The 17,572-nt window shown below is 29.6% G+C and overlaps 1 protein-coding gene across 4 annotated transcripts in view; it reads left to right on the top strand.

The window, feature by feature from the left end:
- The window catches only part of LOC148230056 (neurotrimin-like), a 521,584-nt gene that overhangs the window by 475,646 nt on the left and 28,366 nt on the right, over positions 1–17,572 (top strand). For all 4 annotated transcript variants that reach the window (XM_088197575.1, XM_088197572.1, XM_088197574.1 and 1 more), the window contains 2 exons: positions 9,636–9,764; positions 12,942–13,035. In XM_088197575.1, the coding sequence (XP_088053701.1) occupies positions 9,636–9,764; positions 12,942–13,035 (223 nt within the window). The remainder of the gene's footprint in view (positions 1–9,635; positions 9,765–12,941; positions 13,036–17,572) is intronic.

Below are 17,572 nucleotides of genomic sequence, written 5' to 3'. Positions count from 1 at the left end.
TAAAAAATATTAATTAAATAAAAAAAAAACATTTCGCTCACCATTTATCAATAATTCACTTTAAAATTTTGCACATGAGCTCCAAAACTCAAACTATAAATAAATTTAATCTTTGAGGATAGCGATAGTTAGTAGACACATGCACAGATTGAAACCTGCATTTCTCGAATGAAAAACCTGTACGAAAAAACGATGCAACAGCTATGCTGCGCATCTGCCTATTTCTCGACAGTGGCCTCTCGCATTATCGATCTCGTTCACGTTTTCGAGATGTAAATTTTATGTGGTCTCGAGCTATTAGCCTCAACACCTGGCAGCGCGCTCGTTCTGATAATGGAAGCACTAAACGCGACAAATTTTTAATGTTCAAAAGACAGGGCCGGCTCACAGCGGCGTGGGGCAGCAAAAATTAATTTTATCCTTGCAGCTTACGAGGCGCTCTCTTTTGGAAGCATATTTATGAGCTTATTCGCAGCCCTTAAAACCGCACTTTTTCGTGGAGACACGTTCGAATTTATCTTTTAGAAAAAATGTAGGTTAAGGGTTGGGGAAGGAGATGAAAACTCGTTTTGAATTTTTTCACTTTGCCGAACCGATTATAATTTGTCACGATTTGCGAAGATATGCATATAAAGTAGTGCGACAGAGAGATTCGAGGGCCTTAAAATATAAAATTGAAGCTCACGATATTGACAATCCAGATTTTTCACTCCACTGTAATAGTCAATGAAGTATTTGTAACTCTATATAATTATATAACATATTGGATAATAAATAATTTATTGGCAAATCTAGAATTTTTTTAATTTTAATTAAAACATTCCAAAGCTTCAATATTCTTTAAAATTGCTTATATATATTAGTACGATACATCAAAACCGCGTTATTCATTCATTAAATGTATATTTTAAACAATTACACGATTTACACCCGAAAAAAATAAGCCTATTTGTGCTTTTTTTGTGTTCGCATATTATTTAGGAGTTATATATATTATGTTTGTCACAATAGCACAATTTTTTTTTCCATATATGTATACTTTTTCACACTTTTTTATTTTTTATAACAAAGTATAGCTTATATTTTATGTATTTATAAAATATAAAAGCAACTTTAATAAAACAATATATGCAAAAAAAATATTTATTTTTTACACAAACTTAATTTATATGTATTTTATTATTATTACTTTTTTTACCATATGTTGTTTGATGTTTGTTTTATAATAAAGATATAGTATTTTATATACAACAGTATTAAAATAAAATACATAAAAATCACAAATTTACTTTTTTTTTATTTTAAACTCTTACAAATATTGCTTATAATATGAGGTCTATATATTTACATATATAAAGAAACTTTTTTTTTCTGCAAAACGGTGAAAAATGCTGGTTTAATACCAATTGTCTGTGGTCATACATTTATTTTATATTAAAATCTTTTTGTAAAACTGTAAAGTGACAATAAATTGTTTTGAAATAGAAAAAAAAACATATAATTTTTGCTATTTAGAAATTAATTATTGTGGTTGTTGCAAAAATAATTATCAAAGGTCTTAAATTATTTTTTTAATTTTTAGTATTAGTTATGATTATTAGATCTGATGATTTATCAATGATATATTGTATATATGTTTTATGAATTAAAACTAATAATAAAATAACAGCAGATTCAATAAACCTGAGTTTTTTAGCTATCATTTGTAATACGTATAACTTTATTAAATAAAAAAACAAGACTAGAAGATTTTTTTACAATCCATCCTTAAATTATTCAATTAATATTGTTTGTCTAAACCAGATACAAATCTCAGGCATTACCAGTCGTCCAACGTAAGTTTCGTAATAAAAATCAGATTTTAGTGGCGTCACGTGGTCCGTCTATATAATATTCATCTTGTAATTGGATTTATGATCGCATTAGGTAATATTTATTTTAGTAATCAGTCGTAACTGTAAAACCGACTTTTACGCCTCGATCGATCCTAGTTAATGCCGAATGGTTAAGTCTCCATAAACCAAAGCGCTCGAATTTTGGTTCTCGATAATAAAACTGCTGTTTTATGCCTTTCATTAAGTTGATAAACAATAAACACTCCTTAGAAGCGATGGCCTTAAAAATAAGGGTGTGTTTTAAAAATTAAATTAATTAAGAATTAAACAATAAAATATATTTTATTTCGCAATTATAAATAAATGTAAATAGTGCCTAATTAAATTTTATTGTACAGATAAAAAGTTTCAGTATAATATTTATAATGAAAAAAATCATATGCTTTAGATAATGGAAACATTTGATATAAAATCTGACCAGTTTTATTTCGATTCTCAGAAAAAAATAAAGATTTTAAATTTGCTTAAATTAGCTGATTTTATCATCCAACGATAAATACGATATGTTTGTTGAGAAAGTGTGGCATACACGATATTCTTACAAACAGCTTAATTAAGGCTAAGCAAATACTTAAATATCAATGAACAATAATACAAAATGGCTATCTAAGATATATTTTATTTTATTAAGTCTATGAACTAATAATTGCTGATTATTAAGCTTGTCAGTTTTGCGTATTTCAAAAACTTTTTACCATTTATTCAAATAACTTCAAGTTTGTGCACCTCTATCTTTAAAATTAATGGTACAACTATGCCACTAGAAAAGTCTAAAATGTTTTAATTTTTTTAATTATAAATAATTTAAAAGGAATTATTTAATTGAATTCAACTGGATACTTTTTATGACGATCAGAATAAAACAATGCGACTTAATAAGGGTTCGAATCTCACCTGAACTTTTCTTAATTTCTATTTGATCTGGAAGATCTAAATTAGTGAATATTATTAAATATTATTTTTAATCAATCATCGCAGATTAGCTACTGCACGATTTCTCAAACATAATTAGGAATATTTAAAATGAAATCGATTGAGGTTATGCATATCTAATAATTTATTCGACCATCGTGGCGCATTGGGGTAACCTGTTAGGCCACGATGGTCTTAATTTAATTTAAAAAAATAAAAAATATTACCATATTTTAATTCTGAGCCGCAATAATAATTTACAATTAATACGATTAATGTAACTGATTTACAGATGATTTCAGTCTGGTGTTCCACTACTTACTTAGTAGTTGTTGATTTTGCAATAAAATATTTGCAATTAATACAAAATTAATGCATGTCATTTGTGCATAAGTTTGACTTCATATTTTAATATTACTAAAATAATAAAATTATATTTGTTAATCAAAAGGGTATATATTTATATGACATTTTTTTTAATTTGATAGTTCAAATGTAATTTTTTCTAAAATAAACATTTTTTAAATTGGTTTGATACGTATTTTTAAATTTAAATAAGTGTTCACTATAGATATTAAAAATTTTAAAACAGTCAACAATTACTGTAAAGTAAATATTTAAATATTAAACGAAATCTTATTTTTGGGAATTATTGATAATTATGTAAAATTTTGTATAATATACGTTAAATATCTATATGCTATTAAAAATAGCACAAATTTTATTATTTTTAACAAAAAAACCTATTTTAACAATGTAGAAATATTTTCAATGAGAATAATATTTTATTATTTTAAATCTTGCTTTTAAAGTTAAAAACAATACATATTTTTAAAATATTTTAATTTTATTGCTATTATAAATTGTTTAGACAATTCATTTTAGTATTACAAAAACTACTTCACAAACATTACTCAGTCACTAATAAATGTGAATATCTATCGTTAACATAAAAAATATTTATAATAAAAACACGCACACATGCAAAAATCTGTATCTTTCCGATGATATACATATTTAAAAATCTATCAGCCTCACAGTCGATTTATTGGGGTTGGGCCATTTAAAAAGGCTCATGAAATATGCAGAGGAGCTTTGCGGTTTATGTCTCTACTGCCGAATAGAGAACGAGACACAAGAAGACCGCGAGAGGGACGCAAAATGTAGATAGGGCCAGTGAGAGAAAGAGAGATGGAGATGGGGTAGCCTCCGTTTAGTATTAGCGTTTTCTTCCCACGCGGTCAGCAGTAAAATATTTAGGCCGACCTGAGCAGGCCCGCACCCGCACGAGTACACAAAGTACCATAAATTATGGCCACCCGGGTCGTAAGTTTTCTCGCGAATAACGATCGCGCCGCTTTAATGTCAAACGTTATGACGTGGCTTGTCGAAGAAACTGAAAAGTTTTTTTCGTTTTTTTTTTCTTATCTCTCGCGCTGACCCTTTTTTCTGGGCGCCCGCGGCAATTGCCTGTCAAGATCAGCTGCTGGAGGGCGGCCATTGTTGCGCGTGACGCGGTGAGATATTACACCATTACGCTCCAAATTCAATTTGGCCTCTCGGATCGTATTGATTAAATGTAAGATTGTTGAAAATTTGAGTGTATAATAACTAAGACGGCAATTTAAGAAATAGACCGCAATACGATCTAAAGTTTTTATTACTTTTTTTAACATAGCATTCATGGTTGATTTTGAGAAAAAAAAATTAAAGTCAACTGGTAAATACAAAAATATTTTTAAACTACTGTCAATGATGAACCGACGGCGAAATAACCATTGAGTGGACACGAATCAATTTTTTTTAATACGCCTTAACAATAAACGCACAATATGTACTAATTTTCAAGCCCATATAATGCGTTGTAAAAACAGCGTAAATATTCAAATTACTCTACCTCAGCAGGGTCAGTATTTTTTTATAGTCAAACTATTCTCTACCGCACTTTTAATTTAGTAAGATATATCATTACATATCCGCAAATAACAATTACGTAAATTTTTTCTAGGCACACTTTAAAAATTATTTTAAAACATATTACGTTTCATGACAAATTGCAGGTTGCTACTCTTTCTTTTATAAAACTAAACGCTTTTGGGATACCTTTCTTACATAATAAATGTTCAAGATAACAAATCTTATTGATGCCAAATCGCAATACACCCAAACAATCTAAACACCTGTTAAATCAGTGTAACGAAATAAAGACCTTCGTGTTGTTAAGTTATTTTTTCTGTTGCTTTCTCTCCTATGGCCATAATTAACGATTTTCACTGGTTATTTTGGTATCATAATGCTGCCGAGGCAGGGCAACTTTTGCTACAACAAACCTATTCAGCTAAAGGAGAGACTAATGAACGTTCGGCAGGCAAAACCTTCCACGTAGATTTTTTCACGTGTACGTAAATAAAAATTCCGTAATCGCCCACCTCATTATGGCAGGCCGCAAAGTGAGTGTGCGCTCGCAACAAAAAATATTTACTGTTTTGTTCGACGACACCTACATATATAACTTTTGTTTGTTTTTGACCTTGTGTAGGTTTACCTAGAAAAGTTTCTGTCCCTCATATATCATGTATGGAAACATAACAAGGCAATACATAATAATATAATATAAAATAATAATATTTTCGTAACTTTATTTTCACTTCTATTGACATCAAACTAATATTACTAATGACAACATAAGGATTATAAAAGTACAAGCTGCAATCATTAAAGAAGACACTAGTTAGTATCAGTAAAAATATTCAAGGCATCGACTTTGTTTCATGTCGATGATCATGGTTATTTTTTATCAATATACCAATTTTTGACTTTTTTAAGTTTGATTAAGTGCGCCTTTAATTCACAGTTATCTGTGAGTTTTTTTTAATTTTAGCAGTCTACATAATGTAAAATAAAATATTAAAATTATTCTAAAAACCTTTGAAGTCGAAGATTGTCTTTCAGAATATTCTAATAATTTATTTATTTTAAAACTGGATTATTACTATTAGAATCAGTGCTGTTAAAATAATATTTACGTATAGTATGCATTTTGTTTATGCCGCTTTTAACGCGTAATATACACTTTATTTTTGGTCACTGTCAATACGTCAATTTTAATAACAGCTTATGGTCTATCCAGTGATGGCAAACCGTTTAAGCTCGGTGTATCAAAATTCTGCAATAACCTAGCCTTTTTCAAGTACCGTATTACATCTATAAAAATTTCCATAATTATGTGATATTGTGCAGAATTTTTTTAAACGTTTAATTATTAAAACAGCAACAGAAAATAGTTCTTTAGTTATTTTTTTGCTCCTTTTCATAATCTATAATTAAAGGCTGTATTTCTGGAACTTTAAAACTAAGCAAGCGCTATTAATTTCATCTGCCAGTGGGGTTTTTTAAATTAGTTTTAAAGTTATTTAACGCAGAGAATAAGGTCTTATGCCTGCACTACACTCTTTGGAAGTTGGCCAAGTACGAAGAATATAGTGGGTTACTTCGGTCGAGTTCAGTTCTGCTTGCTCTAAAATCTCTTGTTTGAGGTTACCGTGAACGGGAGGTAAAGTGGGGATAATTCAGTTGACTTGGCTAGCTTCGAGTGCTTCCAAACATTGTCGGCAAAATAACTGAAGTCAAGGAAACCAAAGTCGTAGCTGCTTTTTCGAGCGCGAGCGGTGAGATACTCCCCCTTTCGCTCTCTCGCGTGTTAAGTGACGACAGTGAGAGAGATATTGATATGATTTTCGCAAACTGAGATAGAACGAGTCCCTCGGTTCAATTTCAGTATGGTCAACACGCATGTCGAGCGCTGCATCGTAGTCACGTGATCAAGTTATAATACCACATGGTTATCTGGGACTTCGACAGACCCTTACTGACATCTTTAAATATTTAGGGCACCAAAAGGGAGTAATTATATTGTTGATAGTATATTCTTCTAACATTTATCGTTAATATATTTTTTTTCATATGAAATTAAATAATTAAAAATTATTTAGTGGTACTTGATTTTCTTAACAAAATCGTTTCGAATATCTTTATGTATTTTCATAGATCGGTTTATATAAATGTCACACCATAACGAATTCTTATATAGAATCGATGGCGACAAATTTTAGGAGAGTCACAGATGTGGTGTTCGTATTCTGAAGTATCATTTTTATGCCTTATGGCATTTTGCAAAAGCCGACAAATTCAATATTTACGACCGAAAAGTTTTTACTGATAATATATTGCTGAGTGCCCACACAAACTTTTATAATTATCCGTTGCGTAATTTTAATATTATGACAATTTTAAAATTGCGATTATTTGGCACATTTTTCACATATGCCGGCTGTACGTGACAGAAGCCGCCGTCCGGACGGCATATGAAATTTGCGACAGTGTGGTCGCTTACTGGAAGTCGTAGATCTCGGCGGACTTCAGTTGTAACTTCGGTTCGGACAACTTTCAGAGAGTGTAGTGCAGACATTACAAAAGTACTTAGAAGAAAGATTTTAAGTTAATTTTTTAAAGTGCTAAAAGACATCCAGTATTCAGTTCCAAGCACTTAAAATTTATTTATCATAGTAGCACTCTTTATTTTCCAAACATTTTTTTACAGAATCTTAAATATAAACATAAAATCAACAAACTCTTAAACCTTAAATTAAATATTTTGTTAAACATATATACACGGGCTCCATTTTAATTTATATAGTTGTGCTAGATTTATTTTAAATGCTTTTATATATCAAAACATAACGTCAATACTGTTAATAAAATTTAAGAGAACAAAACAGAGAGATTTGTAAATACCTTAATTTCTACAAAGTACTTCACAAATGGCTAAAGAACTTTTCCTTGGCTCAGCCACTTTTCAGCAGTACACTGTAGATTGAATTAACTTTCTGTAAAAGTGCGGAAAATTTTCGCTTGTGAAGGTCTTTTTGTTACTGACATTAAATCATTTAATTTTATTATCTCTACCTTGGCACACAACACCTTCTGATGGATAATGCAATAACAGGAGTAAACTGCTATAAATAAGTTTCCATAAACAATTGTACAAATCCATATTTTTTTCCACCATATTGAGTGCCTCAATTCTTGACGAAATTTGTCTGCATTTTCTTTTTCAAAACGATACTAACAGTAGTATTTTTACCAAAAAAAATGTACCAAAGATAATCTCTACCACGTTACGATTTTTTTACTAGCAGTTTATTTTAACTTTAAAAATATTTTTTTAATATAAAAATTAGATTTATACCATTATTTTTTTAAGACAACTTCTTAACTTTTAAAGTCGATCGATTCGATTTAAATTTAGAAATCACACACACTTTTCTAAGAGTACACACTCGAAGCGCTTTCCCAAGGCCCATCTCTCACACTTGTCACACAAAGTGCGGACGTGGGACGTCCTTGAGCGTCACGTCGAACGGGACGTTAATACCCGCCGACGTGTTCGTACCGCCAACTTTCTTTACCCCGATGATAAAACTATTACCGAGATCAGTCACGTAAACGGTAAACTTCTTCGTGGCAAAGTTTGAGGCGCCCGCACCGTCGCGTTTATCCCTGTTCATAAATCCAGCTGGCGCCCTCACACTAACTTATGGAAGGCGATCTTTAATAATGATGGGCGAGAGAAAGAGAGAGAGAAGTGAAGACGGAGAGGATAGGGACAGATAGCGAAGAGCAGTGCCAAATTAGGCCGAGTGGTTTGAGATGCACTTTAGCGGAGGCAATAAGAAACTTGCTATTCTGAGACGTTTGAGTAGCCAAGACTTGTGTAACACTAAAGTGTATCCCATGGGATTCCAGAGCACCGGTACATATTATAATCTTTAAATTCATTAGAATTATTTATTATCTTGATAAAACAATTTTTTTTTAAATTGGTTTTTATGCAATCAATAAATAAATGTACATTATTATAGAAATATGCTACACTATTAGTCGTGATATTAATTTTATTTACTAATTAATTTATTCGTATAAAGTATTAAAAAAATTAATATAATTTAGAATTATTAAATATATCTCACGGACCAAATAAATTAGGTGTTGGATATATTAGAAGAAATGTCAACAAATGTATGCTTCGAGATAATTGGACTTAAAACCCACAATATCAATTACATACAACAATGAACTCAAATTATATCATTGTGGTACTCTATACCCTAATTTTAATAAAAGTGATTTTTTATACAATATATAATATATTCTATATATTTATTTTTGCTTTAATTGAACATAATATTCTTCAAACAATTTAATTGCTTGTTCTTTAGTTATTTGAGGGTTTTAAAAGATTAAGGGCTAATTACACTCGTGAGTATAATTCTTATTCATCAAAGGCAAGTCTTAATAATATAAAATTGACTACGCTACACTTCGAGAATATAATTAAGAAATTGTATTTAAAAAATCTTGATTTTTGATATTTATCTTGAGAAATACTGAATGGATTAAAATGACTGAAATATAGTAGTTTATTAAATTTTAATTTAAAGTTACTTAACAGCTTAATAATAAATTTAAAAATATGTATATATATATTTATATTTAAAAACAAGAATATTTTTAACTCAAATTATTTTCTCCTAATTTAATATTTATTATTTTACAATACAACTTCACATAATAATAGCTTAAACAAGCTTTTATTTTTCACAGATTATAACCATAAAATGTTTAAAATAAAATACTGAAAATTTATCTTTTATTAATGAAATATTTTACGCCTTTTACAATTAGCTTAGTTGTTAGTATCTTTGTAATTGTGTGAACTTAAGTTAAATATTTACTATTATAACAATAACATTTTTATATTTGTTTCAGATATTACTGCAAGTTTCTTGGGTGAGACACAGAGACATCCATCTACTAACAGTGGGTCGTTACACTTACACATCAGACCAAAGGTTTAGAGCAATACACAATCCTCATTCAGAAGACTGGACGTTACAGGTAAATATTATTTTTTTAAATATATATACATCTTTATACAATACATAAACAAGCCCTGTCGAGTTGAAACACATGCATATATATTATTATTTTTCCTGGAAATAAAATATGATATTATTTTGTAACATCAAAAGCTCGGGTTTGAGAAAACTCCACCGCACACGACCTCTTTGTTTATTTACAAATATAAGAAAAAAGTTATTTTTATTCTTTTGCTAAAAATCTTGTTTCTTTTGTACATTTTGTTGTCGCAAAAACGTGTAATTACTTTTTAATACAGGGATTTATATAATTTATAATTAGTGTAAAGTAAATTATGAACTTAAATAAAAAATATTTAGAGATGATAAGCGTATAAGTGAATAATTATACATCTTGAATATTATTTTTATCAAAAATTAAAATTTTGTAATAATATTGATTATAAAATCATATGACGTAAACACATTTGCTTGGATAAATTAATTATGACTATGAAACTTTGTTTCAATATTAAGATATAATTTATATTTAAATTAAATAAAATAAGTATAAAATATACCTGAAAAGGTTAATTCTAAATTAATATTTTAAATGTAATATGTATCTATATAATTTAATAATCAGAATCTTTTTCACCTTATTATATTTTTGTATTCTTATTTAAAATTAATTATCCATGTTTCTTATTATTAAATAGTATGCTTTTATACATAGACATTGTATTCGCCAAATTAATTTTCATAATAAATAAACATCTATTATATTACAAACATTTTAACGTTAAAGAATATAAATAGATCATTAAAATTAAGCTAATAAGGCAATTATACTACATTTCACTTAAAATATCAAATAGGTACAAATTTAGAAAAAAAGTTTATTGTGTAGTATTTTATTCGTGTTTCTTGTTTATAATGAACTGAAATATTTGTTTTATTTTTCATAAATAAAAATTAATAAACTAGACGTTTAAAATGTAATTTACTATATATGGCTTGATATATTTTCATAAATAATATTTTATTAAATTAGTGAAATTTACTTAACTATAAACTGATTTATTATTTCTATTGATTTATATACATACTAGGGATTCTGTGTCGAGACAACCCGGGAATTTATTCCCGAGAATTCAAAGATTTTTTGCTGTCTCGAGTCCCGGGAATTTAAAAATTAATAACCCGGGACTCGAGACTTTCCGAAGTGCAATTTTACAAAAATATGTAAAGAGCGAATTCGATGTCGAGCTTAATTTATGTCTCGATATGAAGACAAGGTAAAATTCCTTATTTCCCATGATCTCGAGATTTTGAAAATTACGAAATTGCATTAGAAAATCATTAATTGATCTTGGCATCGGCCAAATTCGGAATGAATCGAACATTCACGTATTGGAAAATATTTGTGAAGTACTCACTCCTATAAAACTGGCAGTTGAAGCTCTAAGTCGTCAAGATGCCACTTTATTAACTTCCGAAATTATTGTTAATTTCCTTTTAAAAAAATATTTGAAATCAACACAACTCTGTCGCACGAACCACCAAAATATTTCAACGACTAGAAATAAAAAAAAACAACTTTAAAAAGGAGTTTCAGATATTAGATTCAACTATCAAGCGAACTCCGAATCTAGAGCTTTTATTCAAATCATTGCTTACAATTAAGCCAACATCTACAGAAAGCGAGAGTTTTTTCTACATCTGGAATATTTGCCACAAAAACCAGGAACAGGCTATGTGATTCATCATTAAACGCCTTGGTGTTTTTAAAAACATATTTTTCCTTACAAAAGTAAAGGTTTTAACTTAATATTGATATAAATATTTCGATTAAAAAAATTGTAATAAATTAAATTTAAATAAATATCGAATAAAATGTTTTTAAATTGTTTCAATAAATTTTCATTTATCGTACCTATAACACAAATAATAATAAGTTATTTCAAGTTAATAATAATAAGTTAATTTTTTAACATAATTTTTTTTCATGATTATACGAAAAATAATCAAAGTCTCGAGTCCCGGGAATTCCCGGGACTTTAAAAATTTGGGTCTCGAGTCCCGGGAATCGAAAAAACCCGAGATTTAAGAATCCTTAATACATACCATTTTTTAAATAAATACAATATTTATTACTATTTTTTTTATCTTTAACAATAATTACCACCTGAGTACTGTGAGTTGTTGGTAATTGACCTGAAAGATCTGGGTTTTAATCAGATAATTTTATTAAATTTCTATTGTGTCTTAAAGATCATAATTAGTAATGAATATACAATTTTAATACAAATTAATCATCGCAGATAAGGTTTGCATAGATTTTTTAAATCTAACGTATGAATATCGTGATCATGAAATAAAATTGAGCTAGGTATTGAGGTATTGAGTTATTAAGAAGAATATCTTATAGGTATTTACTAAAAAACCCAAAAATTAAGTCACTCGAATTATTAATGCTATAGAAGAAAACATTACAGCCTTATAAGTGTAATATTTTTTTCTACTTAGAAAGCGAGGAAGCCCTGCTCTATGATTTATAAAAAATATTATACTAAAAAGCCATTTAAAATACAAGGCTTCTTAAAAAGATCTGGTCTCTTTCGTTTGTTACATAACTATTTTTGTAGCTTATCTCATAATATTTTATTACGTGTTAAAGCAATACCTTAGAATATCATTCAAGGTGTTACAGGCAGTTCTCTATGGTTCTTAATCTATGTTTTCTCACGCTTTTATGTTATTTCTAGCTTCATATTTTAGAATACAATTTCTCTCTTGGCTCCCTATCAAGTTGCGTAGCGAAACACACGAATAGGCGAGCTAACTTTATGAATTTTAATAAAGAATCTCGGAGAGCTTACGGTGCTACGATGTAGATATTGCTCGTAGAGCTCGCGAGCGTAGAGCTTGGCTACGATAAAAATTTCAAGCACGCGAATCTTTGGGCTCCGGGGAAAAATATACATTTTTTGGATACATTAAAACAACATGCCGAGTAACCCGACCTTCGTGATACAATAAAATTTTGCGCACATTTGAGATATGGATATATAAGCAAGAAGGAAAAAAATGTATTCGTATTATTATTGTACATAACACAACGCGACGTATTTCGCATGAGACTTTGAAATTGTTTTTTTAAATTAAATTTGCTTTATTAAATATCTGCTATTTAATATGTGTGTTTGTTTTGCAGATCAAATATCCTCAGCATAGGGATTCTGGTATTTACGAATGTCAAATATCAACGACGCCACATATGAGTCATTTCATCCATTTAAACGTAGTTGGTGAGTATTGCATTTATATTATATTTTATTTTAATATGTGGTAAAACAGATATGTATCAAAGTTCATATCTGATGTTATTTTTAAGAAGGCATTCCTAACTTATAAACAAATTTATATGATTTAAATTGTTGTAGTGATTCAGTGTTTTTTTTAACTTTTTTTACCTTGGGTGATACATAAATATACTATATAACAATATTCCCAAGCTTTTACTGCAATAAAACACTTCATGAATCCAAATTTTTTGACAAAATATCTCGTTTATTTTTAAGGTAATTCCGTAATTATTTACTAAAATAGATGTAAGTGAAGTTCTAAATGATATTTTTCTATTTATTTTAAATTAAATTAAGACTATCGTGGCCTAACAGGTTACCTCAATGCGCCACGATGGTCAATAACAAATTTTAAATTTATAAAACAAAAAAAACGTATATATACATTAATAGAACAATACTTAAAAATAATAATCATAACATAATATATTAAAATATCAAAATTAAATAATACAAACTGGATCAGCTCCTCGTAGCTAACATTAAACAAGTCAATATGTAATGCCAGACTATTAAGGAGCCGGACGGCTATAGGCAAGTCGGCAAGTGCGGACGTCCTAGCCCTAACGGCCATCAAAAGAGGACGCGATCGTGATTCTCGAAAATGTTCCAGAACCCAAAACTGGAATTTTTCAAGAATAGCTGGATTGTGGACAGCACTTTTTAGTAATTTGAAAAAATGCTTAGTGACATACAGCTTTCTGCGAGAACTTAGCGAATCGTACCCCAACGCTTCTTAAAAAAGGCGCTAGGATATATGTATGGATAATAACCAAATGTCCTTTCGTAAAGGTATCATAAATACATTTTTTGAATTTTTTCCACTAAAAGGGAATATTTGGCTATTTAGGGATTTCAAATTATAGATCCCGATTCAAGAATGCTACGAACTAAAGTGTCATAGAGGATGCGAATAACTGACGGATCGTCAAAGTGAAAGGCATTCCTCATAACAAAGCCGAGTATCTTGAAAGATTTGTCACAGACGCCGTGTATGTGTAGAGAGAGAACCTCCATTTGCTCTCGAAAGTGATTCCGAGATCTTTAGTGGAAGTTTTTCTAGTCAAAATGTTACCACCTAGATGGTAAAAATAATCTGATGGCGAATGGGATCGAGAAAATGACACAGTATAGCACTTTCCGACACTAAAGGGCAGACGGTTAACGGAAGCCCATCTTCGTAGAGAGTCTAAATCACTTTGTAGAGAGAAGGAGTCCACAATAGATCGAATTAATTTATATAATTTTAAATCATCTGCTACAGAAGAAAACTTAAATTTTTAATTGCTGTATTTATGTCATTAATAAATAACACAAAAAGCAGAGGGCCCAGATTCGATCCTTGAGGAACCCCCGAAGAGGTTAAAATATTTTTTTTGACAATCGGCCACCATAGGTTACAAACTGTCTACGATTGCTTAAATAGCTCGAGAATAACCGAGTTAAATTATCCAAGCAACCGAGGTTCAACAATTTTTTTAATAATAACCTATGACGAACTTTGTCAAAGGCTTTCTCAAAATCTGTATACACGATGTCTGCTTGAATTCCCGCATCGAGAGAAGTTGTCACCGTTTTGGTAAACGACAGAAGGTTGGTTACAGTGGAACGGGCAGGACGAAACCCGTGCTGTAGGTCTAACAAAACTTTCCGAAAATGATTATAGAGATATTTATGAATAATTATTTTAAATAATTTAGCAGAGCTGACAACACTGCGACTGGTCTATTATTTTTAATATATAATTTGTCACCCTTTTTATGAATACAGGTGACTTTTGTGCATTTCCATGGATCAGGAAATGATGATGTCTTGAGAATCAGATCATAAATACATTTTAGAGGAGCAGCGAGACTGACTTCGCAACGCTTCAAAATAAAATCGGGAATTAAATCAGGTCCAGAAGAACGCCTTGTCTTTAATTTATTAAATCCGTATTTAAGATCTGAGTGCTCAAAAGACCAAGAACATGAGGAAGAAAGCAACTGAGCAGAAGGCGAAAAATATTCCTCGAAAACAGAACGAAATATAAAAAAATTGTATTATTGTTTTTGGCGTGGAGTCAAGCCTGTTTCTGAACTTTCATCTAACCGACTTGACAATCTTGGTTACTGTAGACAGACTAATGACAGTCTGCTGCTGCATCAGACAGCTAAATAAAGCAGCTAAAAATCAATTTATACCATCTCTTTAATGCACAACGAGTGCAAAAATATAGACATATTCAAAAATTCATCTATTAATATGAGAGCAAACATATATAATTTTTTTCGCGGAAAAAATCAATGTAGAAAATTATGTTTGCAACATTTTGAAGAAGTGACAATAACGCGGCTCAAATCAGCGTATGATTAAACAAAGAAATGAAGTATTTGTTTATATTAGGTAATCCATAAATGAATGTCATTTTTACATAAAATAATTATATCCTTTCCTTTGAGAGATATCACATTCTCCCACCTCTCGGTCAATTTTTTTAATTTCATAAGCATAAAATATTTCGATAGTCCCTTTTTCACATCATCATACATGGTAATCGAAAGGAAGAAGGTCTGAATGATTAGGTGGATGTGATAAAACTTTTGAACCAAGTTCCTTGATTTTATCGAGAGTCAATTTCACTATTTGCTGTCTGCATATAATATGCTTAAAATTATTATGAATAAAATACAAATTTAGTATAATAAATAATATTTATTATTTCATTGTAGCTACAGAACAAACAACAAAACTAAAAGTTATTAAACAACAGCATATTTAAAATGATTTATTTCTTAAACGCGACCATCGAATTGGAAAAGCAAATTGTTTGAAAAGTGATTTCAAGCGGAAAATCGTTTGGTTAATTACACGGTTTAGTCTTTATACAATACTGTACATACATATATGTATAAATTTATATTTAAGGATTAAAAAAAGGTACCTCTTTAATTCCTTACGCGTACTTTATGCGTGACAGACAGACCAGAGTTTCTTAAAGTTTATCATCTCACACGTCACTCAGTGGCACGACACTTATAATCCACCAAAACAACTTGATTTAAACTTGGAATAATTGAGTTTTTTACAAGAGAGACTTCGAAGTATTATAGAGGAAACTTGGGGCGATAACTACTCTATTCCCTTCGTAAAAGCTTCTTATGTATGCTTGATAGTATTTTTAAGAAGCTCTTTATTATACACTATCAAAGATTTTGGTCTTAGAAACAGATATGTCTTATGAGTTATTAAATTAAAATTCATATTACAAATTAGATTATGACGCACGTATTATATATAGTCCAAAAAATATTTCTCTAGTCTTTAATTTTGGATTGACTTGAGTGATAACTTTATTACTCACCTACCCTAATTTTGGGCGTATTATTGCTATAATAAGATATTTCACTATTAGTTTAATAACGTGTAGTAGATATTTTTAAAATATTAAATTAGGAATAATAAGATAAATTTACAAACGTCTGTTTATCACAACTCTCCCCTGGTAACAATCGTCTGCGTAGACCGATCCAGGGGAACTTTGATTGGGGCGTTTGTCATGTTAATTCGACAACTTCGCAGACTGCTCCCAATCTCGCTAATGAAAGACGAAACGAAGACAATAATAATAACGAAGCAGAAGAAAGACTCGTAGCCTTCGGCTAGAATCGTAAAAATCATTAATTCGATTGTATCCGGCAGTAAAAACTTCCGCTCGATTGGCCATTAGCCGAAAGGGCCTGGCTTAATCGACTGGGTAAACGTAGTTAACAGAGTTATGAGATTTACTCATATTAGCGTAATTTTGTATATTCTGTTTATTAACATTAAAGCATATGTATTATCAATAAAAACATACTATCTCCGATTTAAAATGAATTGTATTAAAGGCATGACAAACTTTATTCTTTGAAAGCAATTTCGTAATACTATTATTTAGTTTATTACTCATGAAAATCTATACAAAATGTGTGTTATGTTTTGTCCCTTTTATCCGTAACATGTTATAAACTAAATGTCGGCGTAAAAAGCTTTGATTAAAAAAAAGAAAACATTGTTGAATGAAGTTTTGAAACATTCGGTAGTTTGACGGGTCGCCGGAGGTCCTTTTTTGTTTAGGGCATGTGGAGACAGCTGTGTACATTTTATTTTATTATATTGCTATTTTTCTCGTCTAGACTTTTTCTATTGTGTGGAAATCGTTAAATTGTGGGTATTCTTCATTGACGATACATTTACAAATATTAAATAATTGTCCTTGAAACATGGCCAATCATAAAAATAAATATATTGCCTATAAATGAAATATAGTAGTATATTTAATTATTGATGAGCTTTTCTTCTATATTGTATGTTTGCTATAAACAATTAATTAGTATAAAAGTATTATCATTGATTAAATACATTTTAGATTAGATGCTTATTTTTATTGTAGCGATTATTATTTGTAGAAAAAAATATTTTATTAGGTTAAAGAATAAAATGAGAAAAACATAAATAT

Source organism: Plectrocnemia conspersa, unplaced genomic scaffold (assembly GCF_051122295.1).
Source record: "Plectrocnemia conspersa isolate PC_06_02 unplaced genomic scaffold, ASM5112229v1 ptg000011l, whole genome shotgun sequence".
NCBI classification, from domain to species: domain Eukaryota; kingdom Metazoa; phylum Arthropoda; class Insecta; order Trichoptera; family Polycentropodidae; genus Plectrocnemia; species Plectrocnemia conspersa.
The sequence above is the reverse complement of the archived record's forward strand: the minus strand, read 5'-3'. Positions and strand labels throughout refer to the sequence as shown.